The 23,329-nt window shown below is 64.9% G+C and overlaps 2 protein-coding genes and 1 long non-coding RNA gene across 3 annotated transcripts; all 3 read left to right on the forward strand.

The window, feature by feature from the left end:
* The first annotated feature begins 4,655 nt into the window (after positions 1 to 4,655).
* LOC116568253 (collagen alpha-2(I) chain-like) lies at positions 4,656 to 16,682 on the forward strand. Its single transcript, XM_032303769.1, has 3 exons — positions 4,656 to 4,692; positions 6,348 to 7,148; positions 16,220 to 16,682. The coding sequence occupies exons 1-3, from the start codon at positions 4,656 to 4,658 to the stop codon at positions 16,513 to 16,515; spliced, it is 1,134 nt and encodes a 377-aa protein (XP_032159660.1). The 3' UTR covers positions 16,516 to 16,682.
* LOC116567518 lies at positions 12,297 to 15,816 on the forward strand. The gene is made up of 2 exons (XR_004276244.1): positions 12,297 to 14,684; positions 15,001 to 15,816. It is a non-coding gene; the product is annotated as an uncharacterized LOC116567518 (long non-coding RNA).
* A 4,167-nt stretch (positions 16,683 to 20,849) lies between the features above and the next one.
* Positions 20,850 to 22,298, forward strand: HES5 (hes family bHLH transcription factor 5). Its single transcript, XM_032303419.1, has 3 exons — positions 20,850 to 20,973; positions 21,055 to 21,220; positions 21,304 to 22,298. The coding sequence occupies exons 1-3, from the start codon at positions 20,920 to 20,922 to the stop codon at positions 21,585 to 21,587; spliced, it is 504 nt and encodes a 167-aa protein (XP_032159310.1). The 5' UTR covers positions 20,850 to 20,919; the 3' UTR covers positions 21,588 to 22,298.
* Positions 22,299 to 23,329: the final 1,031 nt, after the last annotated feature.

The following is a 23,329-nucleotide window of genomic DNA, read 5'->3' on the forward strand; positions in this document are numbered from 1 at the left end:
GCCCTAGAGAGAGAAACAAGGGATGCGGACAGGAGTCCCTGACCTCACGCTCCTCCTTATAGGGCTGTCCCGGAAACTGGCTGCCTCCGTTGTGGGGTCCCCGCTCCCTGGGGCCGGCAGCCACCCCCTCACAGCACCTTCCCTGGCCTCTGGGGGGAGCCGTGGGCCGCCCCGGATTCTTCCTTCCCCGGTGGTCGGCTTCGTCTCTCGGCTCCTCCTGCCTCAGTACCGGACACGAACGCTGCCCGTGGGAGACGGGGGCTGGACGCCCGCCGCCCGCCGCTCCAGCCGGCCCAGGGTGACCACCATCCCCCAGGACCACCACCCCATCCCCATGGACACAAGGTCCCCGAGGCAGGATGGTGTCAAGAGGACCCAGAGGCTTGGGAGCCCGCATAAGACCCCCACCAGATCCGGCTCTGTCCCCACACCAGAAGCCCGTTAGAGGTGCCCACGCCCCGCTCTTTACGTGTACACGCATACCCTCTCGCCTACAGGGGCTTCCAGTAAAGGTGAAGGGGCACCCTCTCCGCGCCCTGCACTCAGCCCTCACGTGCATTGGGAGGTGACCTAGAATGTTCTAGGAACCCCAGCAGCTCCCGGGTGTCTCAGCACACTAGGGGCCCAAGGCAGGCTGTTGGGGTGCGGGCACTCGCTGCGTCCTGCCGCACCAGTTTGACCTCCCAGCCCGGCCATGTTCCTCCTCACGGAGGTGGCTGAGGGTCCCACCGGCTGGGACTGGCCGACATGCCCCTCACAGTTACTCCCTAATTCCATGAGCAAGGGACCCTCGGGAGGAGATCCTGGGCAGCAGGGGACGTGATAGGGCAGGAGCACCTGAGTCATCACTGGGGAGTGAGGCAGGAGGAGGAGGTTGGCGACAGGGCCCTCCCCCTCCACTGGGTGCCCCTTGCGGGCTGTCACCTGCTAGGCCCTCCCTTGCTCAGTGCTGCGCCCCCGGAATCAGCATGTCTGAGACTCCCTGGGGGTCCCGCACCCCATCTTCCCTGGTGGGTGACGTGAGCCCCAGCCTGGGGCCTCTCCTCCCATCACCCATGTGACCTGGGCCCCGGGACGGCCCCCCCATCCCGACTCAGCCCGATTTGTGCCCAGACACCCATGGGGCTCGAGCTGGGTGTCTCACCCTCAGACTGCAGGGAGGGCCTGGCCGCCCGTCCCACTGCCTCCCTGTGACCTCCCGGTCAAGACGGTGCACGGCAACCCTGGGAATCCCCCGGCCACATTTCCCCTTTCTTCTTGAGGCAGATTTGCGGGGTCTTGGAGGGGTAGGAGAGAGACGGTGAAGGCTTGAGCCGGACCTCGGAGCAGGAGCGGGGGCATCCTGAGACCCGGCCACAGCGGCGCTCCCTCCTCCCCTCTGCGTTCAGGCTACCCTCAGTGCCCCCCTCAGTGCCCCCCGGTCTGTGTGAGCTCCGGGCTGGACCCAGTGCGGTTCAGAGGCAAAGCGGCTGGGTCCTCCCCTCCCGGGGCTCCAGGTCTGAGCAGGGAGCCCCATCTATAAGCCAGAGATAAGTCACGTGGCGTGGTGAGCACCTGCTTAGTGAGGGGCAGAGGAATGATGCGGCCCTGGGGATGGGGGACAGGACATCTCTGAGAAAGAAGACAGTTGTGTAACACGGCTGGGAAGTGCCTGGGGTCCATTCTTGGTGAGGCGGGGTGTGGGGGGTGGGGGGGCTCGCACAGCACGGGGCTGGCCAGGGCCCCCTCCCACAGGGCCACCATGCAGTCTTCAGGCTCGTGGGGGGCAGACAGAGCGGACAGGAGGCCGATGGGCCAGCTCCCGGGTTGGGCCAGGTGGGAGCCCTGAAAGGCAGGGAGCAGGGTGGGGAGGGTGCCCAGAGGCCAGAGGCGGAAAGCCTACAGGAGGCAGCTCCAGCGTCATGTGGAGAGGAGGGTGGACGGCGCAGACCCCACAGCATGGCCTCATGCCTGCGACAGAGGGGAAGGACGCAGGGTTCAGGGGTCAGAGGAGGGCCAGAGGGTGTGCAGGGAGCCTGGGGACTTCCCAGACGTTGAGGGGCCGGCTCCTGGGAGCAGAACTGAGGGGACGGTCTGCCCCAAGCTCCAGACTGGGGTATCCGTTGCTGACCCCCATCCCCCCGCACCTCCGTGCCCCCCAATAGGAAGACCCTCCCCTCTCTCCCAAAACCAGGAGCCTGGAGGCAGCCGCGCCTCCCCCCGGACAGCCAGGCCCTTCCTCACCCGCCCCTCCCCAGGCACCCACACCCTCAGCCCTCTCTCCACTGCCTGGCGGTAGCCGCGGCACCTTTCCAGCAGCAAATCGAGCCGCGTCTGCCACTCCTACATTGTCTGGGCCTCGTGACCACACACCTTAGGCTGGGCTGCTTAAACAGCACACATCGATTTCTCCAGGTTCTGGACACAGGAAGTCCAAGATCACCGGGCCAGCAAGGCCGAGGACCTTGGCCGAGGCCTCTCTCCTTGGACCGCAGACGCTGCCGCCGTGCCGTGTCCTCCCTCTGCACACACACTGTTGGGCGGGGGAGCTCACATGTCCCCTCCTCTTTGTTTTGTTTTGAAGCCATCTCCTTGCCCAGCCTGCAGCCCAGGGCAGGTCTTGAACCCAAAACCCAAGATCAAGACCTGAGCTGAGATCAAGTCGCTGTCATGCAGCCCTAATTACCTCCGAGAATCCCCGTCTCCCGCTGCAGTCACAGTGGGTGTGAGAGCCGCCATGCGTGAATCTGAGGACACACAATCCAGGGCAACCTCCACCCAGAAGGTGAGCTCCTGAGGGCAAGGAGCTCTGGCCCCTGTCACTGCTGCGTCCCTAGCAGCAGGCACGCAGCCCAGGCCCACGGGGACCCGGGAAGCGGAGGAAGCCTCCCGTACGTGGAGAGGGGCCCACGCCATCAGCCGGGTTAATCAGTGACGTCACAGTGTGTCCACATCTCCAGGAACACAGGCCACATGCTCACTCAGACACAAGAAAGTCACTGTCGGGCCACAGAACCACCAGCTGACCCCGGTGGCTTGTCACACACAGCCTTTGCTTCGCTCCGTTCCGCTTCTGACGCGGGCGAGGTATGTTAATACCAGGGGGTCATGGGACACGCAGGTCTTCAGGGCCAGTGTCCCCAGCAAGGAAACAGGGTGTCGGGACAGCCGAGACAAAACCGGGCGGGCACCACTTCGACGAGACCATGACAGCTTCCTGTCTGGTGGGACTGACATTTGCAACACATCCCAAACAAAACCAGTAACCGTGGAACGCCATTCACTGTCCAATTGGTCCCCAGAGGTCAGCCCACGAGACCAGCAACACGTGAGCAATAACTCCACAGGCACTCGGGGACCTGATCCAAGCCCTGATTGGCACACCTTAGTAGCCAGTCCTCAGGGGGGCCCCTCTCAGGATGCTGAAGACAGTTCCTCAAAAGTGCTTATAGAAACCCCTAAGGGCACCTGGGTGCCTCAGTCTGGGAAGCATCTGCCTTCAGCTGGGGTGGTGATCCGGGGTCTGCAGGGATCGTGGGATAAAGTCGGGCTCCCTGCCCGGTGGGGCGTCTGTTTCTCCCTCCGCCCGTCCCCTGCTCGTGCTCTCCCTCAAACACACTAATGAGATCTTTGAAAAAAATAAATAAAAAATAAAAGTCCCTATATTTGAGCACCAAATGGCAACGCTCTCGGGTCCCCTGTTTCTCCAGGCGCTCCGCACGGTGTCGATACACTTCGCTTTGCCACCCCTTGTCTGGCCACCTCCTCATTCTTCAACGAGAGCGGCCAAGAGCCACGGGCACCAAGGGGACAAAGTCCTGTAACATTAACACACCCGGTCAGGAGCTCCCCGCTCTGGGCCGCCCTCAACGCACACACAGGCCCAATCCCCCGACACACCCCAAACCCCGTGCCCACCGCCCCCGGAGTGATCCGACGCCAGCGATCCCGCAACCTCACTGAGTGGGCACGGGCGAGGGGTCCGACTGCAGGCGCGGAGTGTCTGTTCTGAACAGGGCGTTCTTTGTCAAGCAAATGCTGATCACCTGCGGTAGCTCTGGGCGGCCAACACACCCGAGGACCCAACACCCACACGCACAGGCCTCCACGTGTGTATGGGACACATGGCACACAGCCCCGCCGCTAGGCCCGCAACGGGCATCACGAATCCCGCGCGCACTGTGCTTCCCTGCGTCCTGGAAAAGGTCGGGCCTCCTTCCGCTCAGCTCTGGCCAAGGACTAACTTCCCCTTTCTGCTTCATTCTCTTCTGCCTCGTCTGGGTTTTTCGTAACACCATGTTTCCCTTTTACAAGAAAAAGCCCGAGGGGCAGATGAACTGACATCATTTCTGGTGAAGGCCGGGCCGTCGGGCCAGCCCCAGGGGAGCCCACAGGTTCCCCAGAATGTAGCCCTGCCGGGCAGCGAGGACAGTTCCTGTCTGCTGCACAGCCCGCTCCCCACCCCGCTGGCCGGTCTCCCCACCCGCGCGCCTGGCGCCCCAGCCCTCAGCCCCGGGCTAGGGGCTTGGGAGTGAATCGGGGCCAGCATCGGCCTGAGGTTCAGAACACCCATGCTCACGCCGGCCAGAGGGAGGAAGCAGCGTCCCTCACAGATGAACGGATGAGCCCGTACATAGTCCCCGCACGACGAGCATCACTGAAGCTTGGTGACCGGCATGGTTGACCTTGAGGACGTGGGGCTCCTGGAGCTCAGTCAGTCCCAAGAGGACAGATGCCCTCTGAACCCACTTGCACAAGGGACCTGAGTCGTCACCTTCCTAGAGAGCGCAGGCACCAGGGACTGGGGAGGGCAGGGGCTGGGGTGTCAAGGGGACAGAGCATCCGATGGAACGTTCAGGAGACAGGCGGAGGGGACGAGGGAGTATGCTTCACGCCGCACACAGCTAGCACAGTAGCCCTCATGCCTGTGTCACAGCAGTTTTTAAAAAAATAGATCAGGGACGCCTGGGTGGCTCAGTTGGTTAAGCGGCTGCCTTCGGCTCAGGTCATGATCCCAGCGTCCTGGGATCGAGTCCCACATCAGGCTCCATGCTCAGCAGGGAGCCTGCTTCTCCCTCTGCCTCTGCCTGCGACTCTATCTGCCTGTGCTTGCTTTCTCTCTCTCTGACAAATAAATTTTTAAAAAATTTAATTAAATTTTTAAAAAAATAGATCAAAAAAATTTTAAGAGAAAACAGGCAGGACCCTCGTGTTGCTAGCATGTTCTCTAGCTGGCCCATGTCAGTGTCCACATCTCCATCAAGCCTGTACTGTGGCTTCGCAGGAGGGAAACCAGTTGAAGGACACACAGGATCCCTCCACATGATTTCCTACAATTCCCTGGGAATGGCACTGAAAGAAAAGCCTCACTTAAAGACTAAGAGCTGCGGGCCCCATGGGTGTTGTGCACTTGTGTGTGGAGTACGTGGTTGGGGGACGAGTCCCACGCCCCAGGCCTCAGCGCCCTGCTCGTTGCCAAACAGGAAACCCCTGAGGCCCCGGGTCCCCACGTGGCAAGGTTCCTGCCTGCCCTGGGAAGCTACGGTTTCTTTCCCAGTATGTCCCACAACCGTGTTTTCTCCCTGAACTGTCATAATGAAATGAAAAGTGTAACTCTACTTTGCCTTTCTCTTCTGTTTCAACAAGGTCACGGGATGTTGCTTTACACAGAAAAGCACCAACACACACCGTGACTGTGGGTGCGCGCCTGAGGCGGGAGGAGATGCACTTTGCTTGCTCACGGACCCGCCCAAGCAGCGCCCACAGGGCAGGCACCACCCCACCTGTGCCTGGACGGCAGCTGCCCACCCTCCTCCTGGGGTGGGGAACAGGACCCAGGGGATGTGTCCCAGGCCTGCGTCTCTGTGTCCCACCAAAGATATGACTTCCGGGGGACCCCTGACACTGCTGCTTCAATATCCAGCAGATGACAATGGGCCCCGGCCAACTGTTGATGAGGAAAGCCCTGGTTAGTCCCGGAGACAGCCCTGGGCCAGGGGAGGAAGAGCCTTATTCCAAGCCCAGAGCTCCCCCGCCTCCAGGAAGCAGTGCTCTGCTGGGCCCACATTTACCAGGCACCTCCTGCATGCAGGGCTCTGGGCACACACGGCTGTCCAGCCGTCCCACCGCACGGAAAGGTGCGCTGCTCCACGGGTAACTGGAACACTCTGGAAGGCGGGGAGCACCCAGGGGCCAGCTAATGGGGGACAGCTCAGGTCCCCCCCAGCTGGAGCTGCACCTGTCAGGGAAGCTGCAGCAGCCTTGACCAGGCGGGCCGCAGGCAGCCGTGGTCGCCATCCGAGCAGCGACCCATGCTCTCTGCGTGTCCCCGCCTGGAAGAGGTCACAGCAGGGCTGGTGCTTCCCCAGAAGGTGACTTCCCGGCCCGGGCCGCATCACTTCCCGGAAGACCCGCCCAGGCCTGGGCATTCCCCCCACCTCCCCGTGGCTGTCTCCCCAGCGCCCCACCCCGGGGCAGGGACGGGCTGGGCCTGGGTCCGCAGGGACCCGCCGCCTTCCCCTCCGCTGGGGGGAAAACTCGAGCCTCGGCGGAGCCGGGGAGGCCAGCGGCCGCCGGACCTTCCCCACGGCAGGGTCGCAGGACACCAGGGGGCAGCAGAGCCCAGCCCTGCGCTCCGTCCCCCGGAGGCGCCTGCCCGCCTCCCCGCAGCCGCCTCGGAGACGGAGAGCGCGTGCTTCTCCCGCCTCACGCCTTCCGAGACGGTGCGGTGGGCCTGTCGGCTCAGCGCGCGACCCAGGCTGGGCCCGGGACCAGGCAGCCTCTCCGCCGCGAAGCCGCTGAGGGAGGCGGTGCTTGTCCCGGGAACAAACGCGGGGCAACGTCCGGGGCACCGGTGGGAAGCGCGCGGGGCGCCCTCGGCACAGCGCCAGCCCCGGTTGCGGAGAGGCCCCCGGCCCACCCGGATCCCCGGTGCCGCCGCCGCAGGCTCCTCCGTGAAATGGGGACACTGAGGCCCCTGCCCCCAAGCTGCTGCGACTTCGGGGCCCACGACCTGGGGGGCTGGCACCCTGCCTGCCCCACGGGGACTCAGAGTCAACGGGAGACACCCGAGGCAGCCCAGGGAGGAGAGGAGCCACCGCGGGCTCGGCGCACCGGAGGGTCTTCCCGGCTGGCCGGGGCCGCGGGCGCTGGCTGGACCTTGACCGCAGGTCCAGGAAAGAGGCCGGCGGGCGGGGCGGGGCGGGGCGGGCGCCCAGCAGGGGGCGGATCAGTCCGCGCAGCCTGGGCGGGGCCAGGACTCCGTCCGCCTCGCTGGAGGGCGCAGGGGCCCCGGCAGTGCTGCAGACCAGCCCCTCTCTCCCAGCTCCGTGGTGCTCCAGGCACGCGCCCCGCCACCCTGCCCGCCCGCCGCATACACCTGCAGCCCCGGGGTGCGGCTCCAGCACACGGCCTCGCCCTGCCAGCGCGCGGCCCTCCCACTCGCTCGCCCTCCTGCGGGAACCCTCCAGTCCTCCGTCTTCCTGGAAGGCACGGAGGTCCCGCGGCAGGTTTGGCTGGGTTGACCCCGCAGCCGTCCCAGCGCGCCCGCGCACCCTCTCCGCAGCCTCCGCGCGCCACGCACCACCCCAATCACGACCACTTACAGACCCTGTAACACCCAGAGCCCTCGCCCCCAAGACCCCTCCTTCTAGCGGCCGCTGACGGCACCCGGCCCGCAGGCTGGGCTGCCGGGAAACAGGAGTGGACACAAAGTGTCCAGCCAGCCCAGCCTTCTCCTCTGGGCTCCAGCGGCCTGGCAAAGTCACGACCACCTTGAGAGCGGGGGCTGCACTCGCTCGCCGCACTCGCGTGGCGGCAGGACTCTGGGGAGCGCTCTGCCGCCCGGCCGGGGTGTCCCTACGCGCCTGATGCGTGCAAAGAATCGCCTTCCCCGAGGTCCGCTCAAGGTGCTGGCGGGGCTGCGGGGGCTGCGGGGCTGTGGAGACTGAGCGGGGCAGGTGAGCGGGCGGGGCACGCAAGTGGGGTGGGGGCTGTCCTGGGGGACACCCCTCCTAGCTGGCGCCCCCAGCCCCCCACCCTCCACCAGCCCGGGGCGGCGCTCACCCGGGATGTTGCCCCCTGTCTCCACGCTGTCCCTTCTCCAGCTCAGGGCTGGGCTGGTGCCCGCAAACTTCTCAAACAAAAGGGAGGCCAGGGAAGTGGCCCAGGGCGTCTGCCAGCCCCGCCCGGACCCTACCCCCACCCCCAACCACCGGTGCCCCAGACTCCAGCCGATCTTCATTCTGGGGGTGAACAGGGGCTGTGCCTGCCGCCAAGCGCCCAGGGCTGGAGGGTGGTCGGAGGCCGTGGAGGCGGCTGGGTGCTGGTAGGGCCTTTATGCCGAGCGGGGTGGTGGGGCCTGAGGCGCGCGTGCCTTCCCACGCTCTGCCGCCAATCAGCGGCCACGCCTGGACAAAGAAAAGCCCCCCGCCCCCACCACCCCCGCTGCTGGGCTGGGATAATGATGCCCCCGCCCCCAGCAGGTGGGGAGTGTGGGGGGAGGGGGAGACACGTGGGCACTGGCTGAGACTTGCCCTACCACCAAGTCCCTGCTGTCAGACCCTCCCAGAGCAGCCCCCAGCGGTCCAGCTGCCTGCCCAGGGAAGCTGTGGTCCCTGGGGGCTCAGCTTTGGGACCCCACCCTCCCAGCACAGGTGGAAAGTAGCTCTCTGATCACTGCCTGCTCTCAGGAGCCATGCTTGGGCTCTCCCCTGGGCCTCTGCGACCTCTCACACCTGAGGGTCTTCAACCAGGCACCTGCTGGGCCTGGCCACGCTCACCGCGGGACGAAAACCGCTGCAGGAGCAGCTTGAGATGTGGGAACAACGTGGAGATGGCACCTCTGAGACGGGGAGCTGACCAGCACCGGTGCCCCTTGAGTGTGCCAGGGGCACTGCCCCTGGAAAACCCCAACCTCATCTCGCTTTGGGAAAGGCTAAGCTTCAGCTGGCCACCTCCTCCGGGAAGGCCCTCTGAGCTCCTCCTCCACCCGCCAGTCTGGTCCTCACATAACAAGGTCATCATCAGAGATGCTCGAGGGTTCATTCCCCAGGGGGACAGGAAAGGCATGAGTTTCTCACCCCAGCATCCCTGGGACCCAGTATTTTTAAACGATGGCTCTCAGGAGGCTTTTCCACTAGCCCAGGGAGGGGGAAAGGCCATCCTGCACCTCAGAGAGGAAGCTAAGTTCGGGGTGGGGGCAGCCTTGCCGGCCCTCTGTCCCTACCACACTGGCTGGCAGGATGCATTGGCGGGGGTGGGGAGAGCACCGTGCAGCCAGGCTGGGGAGCAGGGGTGCCAGGAGGGGATGAGGCGGGACCAGGGTAGGTGGCAGGGGGAAGGGGTGGGGGGGCTGACGGCCCAGGGTGATGGAGAGGCCCAGGAGTGGTGCCAGCCTGGGGCGAGACGGTGTTGGGGAGGGGCTGACACGTGGCTCCCCAGCCCCAGCCCCAGGGACCTCCTGGGCCCTTTCATGGTCAGCAGGCCGGCGCTGCCCCACAGAGGCTAGCTCTGCTTGGGGGTGGCCAGGTAGACCCAGGCTGCCCCTCTGCTCGCCCCGCCTGCCTCCAGGCCCTGAATGGCTGGGAGCCTTTTGTGGGAGAGCAGCTGGCGGCCGGCCCTTTATGTGGGGCTGTGGGAAAGTCGGCCGGCAGCCTCTCACACCCTCTCCAAAGCCCGGATTATCTCGGGGCCAGCAGGACACCCTCTCAAGGATGTCCCCCCCCCCAGCAGGGGTGGGGGTGGGAGCCCCCCAGAGGTCCTGTCTACCAAGCACTGGCCCCGGAGTCCCTCAGCAAGGAAGGGCCCCTGAAAGCAGAGCCCCTGGGACGCCCGGCTCTCTGCCCCCAACCAACCCAGCTACCCAGACTCAGAACTGCCCCCGTGCCAGGAAGGGCCTTCAAGGAGCCCCCACCCACCTCACCCTTGCAGCTCATCCAGGCCTCTGGCCTTCACGGGGGTGGCGACAGGAGAGTTCGCTCAGGACTGACAGCCCTTACCCTAGCCGCTGGCAGCTGGGCCACAGCTGGGCCCCCTTGTGGCAGGCCCAGGGCTAAAGTCAGACTTGGGGGTCCTGAGGGACCTGGACGGGGAGAGGGTGGCAAGGAACTGTGCACTTATTTAGCACCTACTGCATACCAGCTGAGCAGGGCACATTATCTTCCTGGACCCGCTCAGAATCCTGAGGGGGAGGGAAGACAACCGTTCAGGGGCCAGACCTAGGCCTAGCTCTCTCGTTGCCCTGGGTGCACTTTGGCCCCTGAAAGCCACTCCAGTGGGCAGCTCCCAGGCAGCCCGGAACTTGGGCAGGGATCATGCTCCAAATGAAGTGGGGTGGGCCAAGGCGAAGGCCTACCAGAGCGCAGCGCCGGGGCACCAGGCAACAGCGACGTTAACACCAGCAGCCTGTGGGGTGGGGGGCCTCCTGAAAGCTCTGCCTTCACCCACTCCTTCCTCCTCCACACCTGCCTCACACGGACTGCTACTGGCCCCATGTTACAGATGAAGAAACTGAGGGCCAGAGAGCCCAGCGACAACGCAGTGGCACTGGATCAGCACTCCAAGCCCACAGCCCTAGCAGCTCAGAGGGCCCTGGCAGGAGCACCCTGGGGCAGCCATCGGAAGGGGTGGGGCGGCAGGCATTCCCCTTTGTCCCTTGGTTCTCCAGCGGTGCCAGGCCTGGGGCGCGGGGACTGCTGAGGGCTGTGGGAATGGGAAGGCACTGGCCGGGCCAGATGTGCGACCCTCCAGCATGCGGTTGGGAGCTGCTGCTGATGCCCCAACCTTCAAAGGCAGCCTGGGGGAGCCCCGCCTGGCTCTGAGTGCTCCCCAGATGGCCTCTGGGCCCAGCGCTCTGCACACAAAGCCAGCACGCGCCTTTTGTGCCAGATGAATGTCCGCAGCAGGCGCGGAGTGTGGGAAGCCACCCGGAGAGGCCCTTCCCTCTCGCCCAAATTCTCCTCTGGCTTGGGGGCGGGCAGGGCTGCAGAGCTGCAGGCCTGGGGTCCGCCACCTCAGCCAGCGTGCCCCCCGATCCCCGGGCCTCCCTGCATGGTGTCAGACCGGCGGGGCCCTGCACCCAGGGAGACCACCGAGACCCCCTCACGCCCTGTTTCACGCGAAGAGAAACAGGCCCAAGGGGGCTGAGGGGGCTGTCCGCTCTTTCCGTCGGGGAGCTCCAGGGAGGGTGGGGTCTGCCTCACGGGGTCCGAGCCCAGGGGACGGGCGGGCGCTCACTAGACCCTCCTGGCTAAGGCCAGGAGCCACCTCAGTCCTGGGGGATGGGGCAGGAGACTGAATGTGAGGTCACTGCCAGATGTGAGAAACAAGCCTAGTAGGAAGGGCCAGACTCTGAAGGCTTCGCCCACCTCCCCCACACCCTGCCCCAGGGCCAAGCTTGGGCCTCTGCCTGGCACCCAGCAGCCACTTAACAAGGGTAATTATTGCCCAGCAGGGGGTGGGCAACCTTGGTCTCACGTCCTCCCCTAAGCTGGAGGCTGACCAGGATCCCGGGACTGGCTGGGCCCTTCGAGCCTTCCTCTGTGAACTCCGCGTTGGGTCCTGCGGGGTCTAAGGAGACCCCCCAGCCCAGCGGCTGTAGGGAGCACCAGGTGTGCCCAGGGGGCCAGTGCTGAGCCTCCCTGATGGGTCCCTGCTCCAGGCTGGACCCCTGTACCCCCAACGGCTGGCCCGACTACTGAATACCATTACAATGGGGGGAAGGGAGTCTGTGGGGTGTCGGAGCCCAGGCAGGTACCCAAAAGGAATGTTGATGAAGTCATCTGGAATCAGAACAGGGGGTCCTGTAGGGGGGGGGGCGGGGGGGGTTCAAGGATCAGTGAGGCGTGACCCTGGGGAGCACGGAGCCTGAACCCTCATCTGTGACCCTTCAGGTCCCCACAATGTCTGGGAAGCAGAGGGTCCCAGTAGGGACGGTTCTTGGCTCCCTCAGTCATCCTCGGATTGGGGGGTGTCACTCTGTGACACCCACGCCCAGAGCTGCCCAGGCCCCCTCTGCTTCCCCCAGCAGCTTCCCAGATAACTAAGCCACCAGAGCCCCCGCCATGGGTCACTTGGCCTTCTCTGGTTCCATCATTTGTGGGCAAATTAGTCGCCCTCCCCAAGCCTCTGCCGCTGCTGATTTGGGGAGCCCCGTGATTTGAGCAGGCGGCTGGGGGGGGGGGACTCTTTTTTTAATTTTTTTTTAAAGATTTTTATTTATTTATTTGACAGACAGAGATCACAAGTAGGCAGAGAGGCAGGCAGAGAGAGGGAGGAAACAGGCTCCCCGCTGAGCAGAGAGCCCGATGTGGGGCTCGATCCCAAGACCCTGGGATCATGACCTGAGCCGAAGGCAGAGGCTTTAACCCACTGAGCCACCCAGGCGCCCCTGGGGGGGACTCTTTAACCACCAGCCAGACCAACCCTTCAGCCATCAGATGGGGAACACGAGGCCCAGGGCAGGCCAGCCCAGTGTCCAGCAAGCCCACAGGCGAGAGCCGGGTGGAACAAGGGGGTAGGACCCGCCAGTCCCGGACCCAGGAGGCAAACGGGGTCAGATTGTGCGGGATGCCAACATAGGGAGCGGGAGCTGGGAGCTGCTCTGAGGGCCTGGGCTGGTCCTCTGGGTGTGAGGGAAGGTCCCCCACCCCCAGCCTAGACCCCGGAGGAAGCACAGTGGTTGACAGAGAGGCTGAGTGACTGAGGAAAGCAGGACCAGATCCAGGAACCTGCTCCCGCCCTTTCTGTGGGAGAAGCGGCCGCCACACCTGCCCTCCCCGCCAGCTCCGGTCTGGCCTCAGCTCCCAATGTGCAGCATGGGAGGGACTGGTCCTCGGTGTCCTTGCCCGTGCCAGTGGGTGCGATGCCACTCAGCCTTGGCACAGCGGGGTCCCACAGCAGCCCCCAGAGGAGCAGGGCTGGCGGGCGCGGCCCCCCATGGGGAGTGAGGAGGGAGGTCAGCGCCCTGCAGACAATCCACACGGAGCAGGTGCCCCCCCCATCTCCGGGACGGGCCCAGGGCCATCAGGCTGACCCGCCCCCCTGCTCCCCGCTGCCTGGGATCGGGAGGGCAGCCCCCGAACAGCGGAGGGGTGTGCCTGGAGCGTGCCCCCGACGTGTGACTCATGGACGCTCAATTTGAGTTTCATGTCATTTTTATGTGTCACAAAATATTTTCCTTCTTTGGCTGTTTTTTCACGGGTTTAAACACGTGACTGCATTCTTGGGGAGACGCAGACACAGCGCAGGGCCTGGTGCACACCCCCGTGCTCAGCCTGATCTCCCCAGGTCTCGGGCAGCTCTGTCGTCATCACGGTTCGCAGGAAGCCAAGGCTCACGGCAGGTTAAGAGCCCCGTCCCTGCTCTCCCAGCGGAGAGACAGCCTGGCAGGGCCGCTGGCAGTCAGGCCTCCAAGAACCAGGCTTGGGGTCCCCACGCGCCCCTCCTGCATGCGGTTTATGCTGGCCTGTGGTTCCCACACTGCGGCCGGCAGTGGAAGCGTGCCTGCTCCCCCCCCCCCCACCCCGCAGCATTAGTGCCGGGCTCTGCTTCTGAATGAATGGGGGCGGCCCCGGGGGGCGGGAGGGGGGGACGACTCCCAAAAGACCATCTGGCTCTGCGTTATAATAGAGCAATGAAGGGCTTGTCTGCCTTTCAGAGGTTGGGAGCGAGCTGCTCTCTGACACGGCAGGGTTTTAACCAGCTTTGGACTGCGACCTGGGCCTGCCCCCGGCCACTGGGGGGGTGGGGGCCACGTGGGCCAGAGAGGCCCCTAATCCGGAGGGGCCCATGAGACTCAAGGGCCCCGCGCTTTCCCACACCCCCCGCCTCTGCGCGTCCACCCTGCTCCTCTTTCCGCTGGGGAAACTGAGGCCTCGGAGGCTGGGGCTGGTCAAGCCTAGGGTCTGAGCTCTCCCACTCAGAGACCAGAGCACCCTCCGTTTAGGAACATGGGGCCTGCTCTGGCCCACAAAGCCTGGGGTCCCCAAGTCTGGCCTGGGAACTTGGTGGGACCGCTGCTCAGGTGTGATCCCACCCCCGCCATGAAGGGCGGGAGCTGCGGAGACCCAGGGACGGCCTGCCCTCCCCCAGTCAGGCTGCAGGGTAGTGCCTGGTTTGGACGAGCTGAGAGAAGGGGTGGGTGCGGAGGCTGAAGTCACCACCCCCACTGTCCAGGGCAGAGCCAGCTCATCCCAGGCCCCCAGGAGTAAGGACGGAGGCCAAACTCACAGCTGGAAGCTGTCCAAGGGCAGCTTCCGCAGAAGGGTTTCAGCCCCCCGGAGCACAGAATCTGACGGAGCGGGCAGGTCTGTGACCTGACCCCCAGCATTCCACGTATGAGGCCCAGCCTGGCCCACCTCGTGGGTACTCACAGGCAGTCCTTCCCTGCTCAGAGCCCCTACTCCCTGGGACCCCGCCACCATGAAAGGAGAGGTGTGTGTACAGACAAGGGTGTGCGGAGAGCCTCGAGCCCCTGACTTGGTGACCCTGATTCAGTACACTGGCCTCTGCTCAGGGGAGAATCACAGGCAACTCCAAGCTGTCAGTCCCAGCAATGAGGGCTCCTTCTGGGCCAGGCCAAGCGGGGCGGGGTGGGGGGGTCTCCTCTCGGCAGTGCCGCACTCGGCCACCCTGGGTCATCTCCCGCGACCTGGAACCAGGGCCTCCATCACGTGGTCTTGGCGGGAAAAGCCCACCGCACAGAGGTAAGTGCAGCCCATGTTCAACATAAAGCGAAGGGCAGAGCCCAGCCTGAGCTTCGACTTGCCCCCCACACCGACCCCCCAGTGTCCCTGGGGAACACACTCAGAGAGCAACCTCCCAGGCTCCCACCGCCCCCGCGCGCTACCGAAATGCACAGGAGACCGTCTGTGGGAGCAGAGTGTCTGTGTGGGCGGGACACTGCGGGAGGCAGGCACAGAACCAGGGGGGCACGGGCGCATCACAAAAGACAGGGTACTGCCCCTCCCGACAGTGCAAGAGACAAGCTGTTGATAGGGCCTTCCCCTACCCGTCCCCCAGGGCCAAGGTTCACCTGTTCCCGACCAGGGGGCTCAGAGCGGCCCTCAGCCCGGCGTGAACCTTCTTCTCAAGGGTCTCTAACACCTGGGCAGCAGGACGCCGCTGTGAAGGAGTGACCCAGCTGGGACACCTGAGCTGTGTCTACACACTGACCAGCCAAGGAGAGTGGGCCAAGCTGAGGGGCCAGGGAGCCAGGGCCAGGCCCTTTATTCCCGGAGCCCAGCGCACACCCTGGGATGAGCACACACAGGCGGGGGAACCCCTGCCAGCCGGACTTGGAGACGCTGGTCCCTATTTCAACGCCCCCCGCCGCCGCCCCCACCAAGCCCAGATGTCCCCATTCTCATTGCCTGGCAAAGTGTCTGCCGTTGCTTATCTGGAACACACCTGCTATCCCTCCAAGGACTGCTCGGGCCTCTCCTCCTCCAGGAAGACCTTCCTGGGCACCCCTATCGCCCCCTCCATTCCCGAAATCCATGGCTCTTTCAAGAAGCATCAGTGCCTCCACCTTCCGCACGATGCCGAGCCCAAGTGTGCCCTCTTAGAAACCACAGGAGGGTCTGACGCTCACTCCAGAGAATCCGGGAAACAGAGGCATAATGGAAACCAACCCCTGTGTGTGTCACACAAACTAAGCAGTGTGTGTGTCCCAAAGCGCCGGCATTGGGGAGCTTTTCCTTGACTTCTCTGCCAAGGTCAAGTGGGCGTCTCTCCGGAGTGTTGGCCTGTCTTAGATGTACACCTCACAACATTATCCCCTACCTGTGAGGGTTTCCTGCCCCCCCCGCCCCTGGGTGGAGGCTGGGCCTCAGGACCCTCTTAGCCCTGTGGGCCCCGGGTGTCTGCGCCCCTGCAAGGGGAGGAAGCCCCACAGTGCGGAGGGGCAGGGAGGGAGGAGCAAGCGCCCGTCTCTGTGTCCAGTTCTTCGGTATGGGACAGGGGTGCAGGGAGCTAAGGCCACGGGGACTAGGGCTCCTCCTGGCCAGGAGGTGGCCACTGCCTCCAGGGTACCCCCAAGCGGAGTGGGGTACACAGCCACCAGCTCCCACAATGCACCTTCGTGGCAACAAAGGTGGTGCCTGTATCTTGCCTGTAGGCCCGGGCACCAGCGGGAAGAACCCAGTGGCACCCAGCTCCCGGAGGGCGGGCACAGGGCAGGGGGGGGGGGTCCCTCACGGCATTCCCCGGCCCTCCAGCCACTTTCTTAACCAACTTCCAGAAGGCCGTGCAAATGGGGTACGTGGAGAAGGGCTGAGCCCAGGAAAGCCACATAGCAACCTCAGACTCGGAAACCTCGGACACAGTACCCTTGGACACACGGCACTCTCAGACACGGCGCAGCACCCACCACCACCAGCGTTCATTCTGGAGCTGTTGGGAGACTTCGCTCACGGTCTGTCTCCAGGCCTGGCCCATGGGGAAGGCACAGGCTCCAGGGCCAGTGCAGGCCTCTCCACGTTGCAGGGAAGCCTCATGCCTGACCTCCAACCCCCGATTATCAGGGTCACCCCGTAGGCCGGGCGGCGCGGGAGGGAGCTGGGCGCTACCCTAAGGCGCCTCTCCCGTGGGGCCGCGCATTCCCTGGGCTCCCATGGAGCAAACAGTCGACCTCCTTTAAAAAATCTCTGTGGGGCGTCTGGGTGCCTCAGTGGGTTAAATAAGGCCTCTGCCTTTGGCTCAGGTCATGATCTCAGGGTCCTGGGATCGAGCCCCACATCGGGCTCTCTCCTCAGCAGGGAACCTGCTTCCGCCTCTCTCTGCCTGCCTCTCTGCCTAATAAAAAATTTTTTTAAAGATTTTATTTATTTATTTGACAGACAGAGATCACAAGTAGGCAGAGAGAGAGGAGGAAGCAATCTCCCCGCTGAGCAGAGAGCCCGCTGCGGTGCTCAATCCCAGGACCCTGAGATCATGACCTGAGCCCAAGGCAGAGGCTCAACCCACTGAGCCACCCAGGCGCCCCTGCCTAATAAAATTTTAAAAATAAATTTTAAAAACATGTCTGTGGATCGTGAAACAAGCCTCACGTGAAATTCGCGGCTGTTCCCGCTAAGGGCACGGCTCGGGGCGTGAAGCACAGTACACTGTCGTGCGCCCGTCCCCACCGTCCGTCTCCAGGACGGTCCATCTTCTAGACTGACGTCTGTCCCAGGAAACGCTAGCCCCCGACCTGTGGCACCCACCCCGCCACTTTCTGTCTCCACGGATCTGACTCCCGCGGGAGCCGCGCCTGCGGGGAGCCCCGCGGGGCCTGTGCTGCGGGGAGCGGCTGGTCTCGCTGAGCTCGAAGTCAGTCCATCACGCGGAGGGACCCGGTCCACCCGCGGCCCCCCGGGGCTGCTCCCACCGCTGGGCCCTCGTGAGCGCGGCTGCCGGGGTCGTGGGGGACACAGCGCTCAGCCCCTGCACCCAGGTCTTCGGGGCGCATGCGCAGAAGACGAGCTTCTGGACCAGGTGGTGGCTCCCGGCTGGATTTCTGGGGACCCCGCGCCGCTCCCTCCCACGGCGGCTGCCCCATTTCACTTTCTCCGCAAGCGCTCGCCTCCTCCAGCCTCCAGCCTCGGGAGCTAATGCCCCTGGAGCCCTCACCCCCTGCAAGCCGCCTGCTTTGCCGTCACCCGGGGATTGGGGTGTCATTCACAAAGGAGTTATGGTCCCAGATTCCTGAATTCTAGCATAATCAGCCCAACTCAGGGAGTCCCCCACATCCGCAGCCAGGCATCTTCCCTCAGTGCTGAGGCTCACCCCAGACTTACTGAGGTCTCCAGGGTGGGGGGCAGGACAAACCTCCCTCCCCCTCAAAGTCCCAGCTGGAGAAAGGAAGCCCTCCCCAGCTGCTGGGGGCAGCCCAGTCGGAAGATCTGACCAGCCCCTGCATTCCCGGGTGCTTCTGCTCCAAGCCCACCAGCCCAGAGGGAGCCTCAGCCCTCCCCGCCCCGGCCCATTCGCATCCCCCTCCCCCTCCCCCAGGCCTGGTGGGCCAGCCCCCTCCGGGTGGTGTGAGCCAGGAGCCCAAGGAGTTTCCCACACTTTGGCCCCATTCACAGTGTTAAACGGCCCACAAAGGCCAGGCGTGTGCCTTGGAGGGCTCAGAGCTGCCATCTGGCCCGCACGCAGGGAGGGAGCCAGGCTCTATCCGGCCTCGCTGGGATTGAACACCGTCGTCTCATATCTCCCACAACTGAAAAATGAACCAAAGCTGCTCCAGCTCAGGGGGAGGAGGGAAGAAGGAGGCGGCCCACTCACCACCCTCACTTCGGGCAGGCCACCCGGGCCCACTGCGGGTGGGTGGGCAGCTGGAGGGCTGGTGGGAGCTGGACCACATCTCCTGCACGTGTCTCACTTGGACCAAGAGCCAGCTTGGGGAATGGGGGTGAGGGCAGGACACAAGCCCTAGCCAAATGCCCCTCTGACGCAGATAGAAGTGAGGCAGGGAGCGGGACGGCCTGGCCTGAGGACTGCCCTCACTCGTGGTCAGGGCCCTGGGACCCCCACGTCTAGCAGCCAGGCGCTTAGGGCACACGTGGACTTGGGCTCGTATCTCGCCAGCTGTGTCTAGCCAGCTGTGGCCAGGGCCGGAGTGGGTTTGGGGCTTGCTCCCTGCCCCTGCATTCCCCAAGCCCTTCGCTAAGCAATTTCTTGGTGCTGAGTCCCTAGCTTTGAGGGTGTGGCCAACGGAGACACAGGTGACAAAGCCACCCTCTCCCTCCCACCCCAACCCACCCCTAGGGAGTCCATAAACAAGCAAGGGACACACCAAAACATGCCCACTGCCCAGCATGAGTCCCATTTGGGCTGAAAAATGGCCCCAGGGAGCGTCCTGGGTCCCGCGCTCGGCCCGCAGGACCTGCCTGCCCGCACCTAGGCTGTGGTCAGCGCCCAAGGCTGCGCGGCAGAGCCTGTGGCTTCCACACGCCCATCCCCAGCTTCCTCAGCTGTCCCCTGCCCTTTTGCATCAAACTAGAGCCACATCTGTAGTAGGGCCCCATCTGCTCAGAGAGGAGCCCCGGCCCAGGGTCTCCCGCCTCCCACAGCCAGCCCAGGGCCTGGGCCCCCTTCAAGAGGAGGCTGTTAGGAGGGAGGAGGAGGAGAAGGTACCAGAGGGGTGAACAGGGGCTCCCTATGCTCCCCCTTCAAAGTTACCTGAAGGTTCCCCTCTGGAAGCTCCCCAGCCTAACACACCCCAGTGGGTGACCAGCTGGCCCACAGGGAACCCTGAGCTGGCTCCCAGCCACTCCTGTCGCGACACCATCCTGCCTGCTTCCCGCCTCGCCCATTGCTGGGAAACCAAAGGCTCCTTGTATGCGATGGGGGTGGGGATAAGGGAGGGGGAGGGGGGTTTCTGGAGCAGGTCCACCAAACAAGCCAGTCATAGCTGTGGGTCCCCGCCAAGACCCCGGCGGAGGGGGAAGATCTGACTGGACCCTTGTTAAAGCCCTGCAATTTCCAGCCACACCTGGACCTGTTCCTGGATTCAAACTCTGGCTGATGTGCCCTGATGCCACCTGCCGGTTCCCAGGACAGAGGTTCCGCCTGCCCATTGAACCTGACTGGGTCCTGCCCTGCGTCCAGGAGGAAGCCCCAGCTCCCCCACCCCAGTCCCTGCAGGACTCCAGAGAATCAGAGCAAGATGACTGCTCTGGGCAGAGGGGGTGCTCCTGGACAACCAGGGTAGGGCTGGCGGTCCCCAAAGCAGCTGGGGGACCTGGGCTTGGCTGGCCAGGCACCAGGATTACCAGTTTTCCCAGGGAGGCCCTAGGGGGCTGTCTGAGCTCATGAAGCATCCGTGTGGGCTCCAGGCCTGTCCTGCTCTGACCCCCATGCCTACCACCTGGCACCCTTCCTCCCCACCCGCTGGCAGAATGCCCAAGGAAAGCAAACCCCACACGTCCCCACCAGGCTGGGCAGCAGCCAGCGGGCAGCAGAGGCCTCCCCCACCCCCGTCTTGTATGTGTGGTGACCACACACGTGTGTCAAGCACACCCCTGGGGCCCTGGGCTCTCCTGCGCTCTGTGGACTGTGTGCTCGTACCTCCTGCCCCAGGGGCAGGGTGAGGCCCTGAGGAGCACCGGCTGGTGCAGGACACCCCAGATGCCACTGCCTGACAGGCTGCTCCCCGGAAGACCGGGTGCAGCAGATCCTGGGGGGAGGGCCTCGGCACCAGACTCCATGCTGGGCACTTCAGGCCCTCTGCTACCCGGAGTCTTCCCCAGGCTAAGCCACAGAAGGTTTTCCAGCCCTGAAGAAGTCAGGTGACAGCCTGGGACTTATCACCTCCGCCAGCAGGTCTGATTCCAAAAGCGTGGGTCCCTCTTCCCCCTTCTACCTGCGCACAGGGAGACTGTAGCCTCCTCCATTCCACCCGCCCTGGCGTGGGTGTGGGGTGTGCAGCAGGTCCCCATCAGGGAGGGTGCCCAAACCTCTGGAAGCCCCCCACTCATTCACTGGAAAGCTTTTCCCCGCCTAGCCTCTGCCAGCCAGCGGCGGGAGACCCCGGGAGAGGCGAAGGGGAGGGGAGAGAGGGGCCCGGGAGCGGCACCACTCTTTCCTGCTCCCCACCCCCACCCCCGCCCCCTATCCCCGAGGCCTGGGAAAAGACAGCATATTGAGGCGCGGGGCTCCCAGCATCAGGCCCCGGGATGCTAATGAGGGCGAGCGCGTTCCCACAGCCCGGACATTGTGCGGAGCGGCCCACCTGCTCCTCGGGGAGCGCCCATTGTGCCCGCGCCAATTCACAGGCAATTTAGCGTGCGCTAATGGGCCGGCGCCTTTGTGCGGCCCGCCCGGCCATTGGCCGCCGAGTGTGGGAACGGCCGCGGCGCCCGGGCCCCAGGCGCCTGCCCGCCGCCGCGCCTATATAGGGCCCGCCGGCCCGCCGGCCGCCACTGCCTGCTCGCTCGCCGCCTCTCCGCGCCAGGCATGGCCCCCAGCACCGTGGCCGTGGAGCTGCTCAGCCCCAAAGAGAAAAACCGCGTAAGTGAGCCGCCGCCCGCCCCGCGCCCCGCGCCCCGCGCCCCGCGCCCCGCCGCCGGCTGACGCGCGTGTCCCCCGCAGCTCCGCAAGCCCGTGGTGGAGAAGATGCGCCGCGACCGCATCAACAGCAGCATCGAGCAGCTGAAGCTGCTGCTGGAGCAGGAGTTCGCGCGCCACCAGCCCAACTCCAAGCTGGAGAAGGCGGACATCCTGGAGATGGCCGTCAGCTACCTGAAGCACAGCAAAGGTGAGCCGCGCCCCACGCCGCGCCCCGCGCCCCGCCCCCCCCCGCGCCCCGCCCCCAGTCACCGCTGCCCCGTCTCGCCGCAGCCTTCGCCGCCGCCGCCGCCGCCGGCCCCAAGAGCCTGCACCAGGACTACAGCGAAGGCTACTCCTGGTGCCTGCAGGAGGCCGTGCAGTTCCTGACGCTGCACGCGGCCAGCGACACGCAGATGAAGCTGCTCTACCACTTCCAGCGACCCCCCGCCGCGCCCACGGTGCCCACCAAGGAACCCAAGGCTGCGGGCACCGCGCCCCCGCCCGTGCTCACCCCCGCCAAGGCCACCGCCGTCGCAGCACGCCAGCCCACCTGCGGCCTCTGGCGGCCCTGGTGACCCTGCCAGCCTGGCGGGTGGCCACCCCCGAGGACCGGAGGGCCGGCCAGCCTGCTCCTCTGGCCATCCATCTGTCCCTCCTGGGGCTTGGACAGGCCCCCTTCTCCGGAAGGCTCTCTCTCCAGGCTGGCGGGCCAGCAGGAGGGTCATTCTCAAGAGAATGTGCTTGCAGAGTCCTTGTCACTTAGGACAATCAGGGCCCACCTTCTGCCAAGTGTCTGACTCCATGGGGTTGTTCTGTGTTTGCATTTCAGCAAGTGACTTCTGGGAAGTCCCCACCGCCTGGGGTTCTATGATATTTGTAAGTGTCAGGGGCTCGGTCAGCCGGTGCCTCCGTGTGTAGAAGACTTTCTTCAGGGCCTGCAGCGTCCAGGCCAGGGGGCCTGGCGCGCGGGCCGTGCCGTGGGCACATTTGCCTTTTGTGAAGGCGGAACTCAAGGTGTATCCTCATAGGAACAAGCGTCAGCCTGGACGGGCACGGAAGGGCCACGCGAAGCCGCGGCCACAAGGCCCCCGTTCACACTCGGTTGTCTAGCAGGGGCTCAGAGTGGGCTTTGGGGGGAGGGCGGGGGTCTCCACCATGATCCTCAAAGGGTCCCTGTGTGTGGGTGGGTGCGTGTGGGCAGGATCTGAATTCAGAATTTGAACCGTCGGTCCCCGTGGGAGCCCACGGGCTGGCTCTGCAGATTTCCAATAAAACCTGACCAAGCAGCCCTTGGGTCTGTCTCTTGTGCTGTACGTGGGTTCTTGGCAGCCACGGTGGTGGGGGCAGTCTGCAGGGGTGGAGGAGGCCACGCACCATCATGATCCCCAGCTGTGGGGGGAGGTGTCTCTGCCAGTCACCCTCTGGACAAGGCAGAAGTGCTGGTCCCGGCTGAGGGAAGGCAGTTATGAGGACAGGAGGTGAGCAAGCAGTGGGAAGGCAGGCCGGGAGAAGAGCAGGCCCCATGGAACCCAGAGCCCATGGACAGCCGGAAGGGATGCTGGAGCTTCCTTCACGGCCCCTCGCTGGCTCCCTGCAGGTGGGGGACAGGGCAGGGGGGCGCTAGTGACAGCTACGGGACTTTCCAGCTCCATTTGGCTGAAGGCGATGCAGAGACCCTGGCCTGCAGGGGGCCCTCCCCGCAGCAGAGGGGTTCAGCTGGGCCACACGGCAGGAGACCGTGTTTGCCTCCACCCTGGTCTTCAAGCACGGCCAGCGGCCCCTGTCCCCGGAAGAGCTCCTGGGAGCAGCCGCTTGGCTAGTGCACGGGTGGCTCTCCCGCCCTCCCTGCAGGCCGAACGCTCACCAGGGCTGCAAGAGGCAGGGCTGGTGACAAAGTCGCCAAGGACAATCCCTCGCCTCAAAAAGGGCACCTATTTTTAGGCAGGGTACTGGACACCAGTGGAGTCCGCAGGAGCCTAAAAGGATGCAGGCTCCCCAAGGGACAAACCCACCCAGGTTGGGGGGAGGGGAAGGAGCTGGACCTGGGGCCAAGTCTTTCACACGTCACTGGGGCCGTGGGGCCCAGACCTGGCTGTCCTTCCTCTTCAGCATGCCTCGCCCCACTGCCCTCTGGAGTCCTTCTGGCCACTCGGAGCAGAATCCAAGGCACCCTCTCCAGGCCAGCCCATCGCCTGCCCCACACCTTCCCCTGCATCCCACAGGCTTCCTGCATGTGGGCAGGCGTGTCAATGAATGGGGAGTGGGGTGTGCCCCCTGGCCAGGCCCACACCGCCCCACCCGTGGCCCAGGGTCCTTG

Source organism: Mustela erminea, chromosome 10 (assembly GCF_009829155.1).
Source record: "Mustela erminea isolate mMusErm1 chromosome 10, mMusErm1.Pri, whole genome shotgun sequence".
NCBI lineage: Eukaryota > Metazoa > Chordata > Mammalia > Carnivora > Mustelidae > Mustela > Mustela erminea.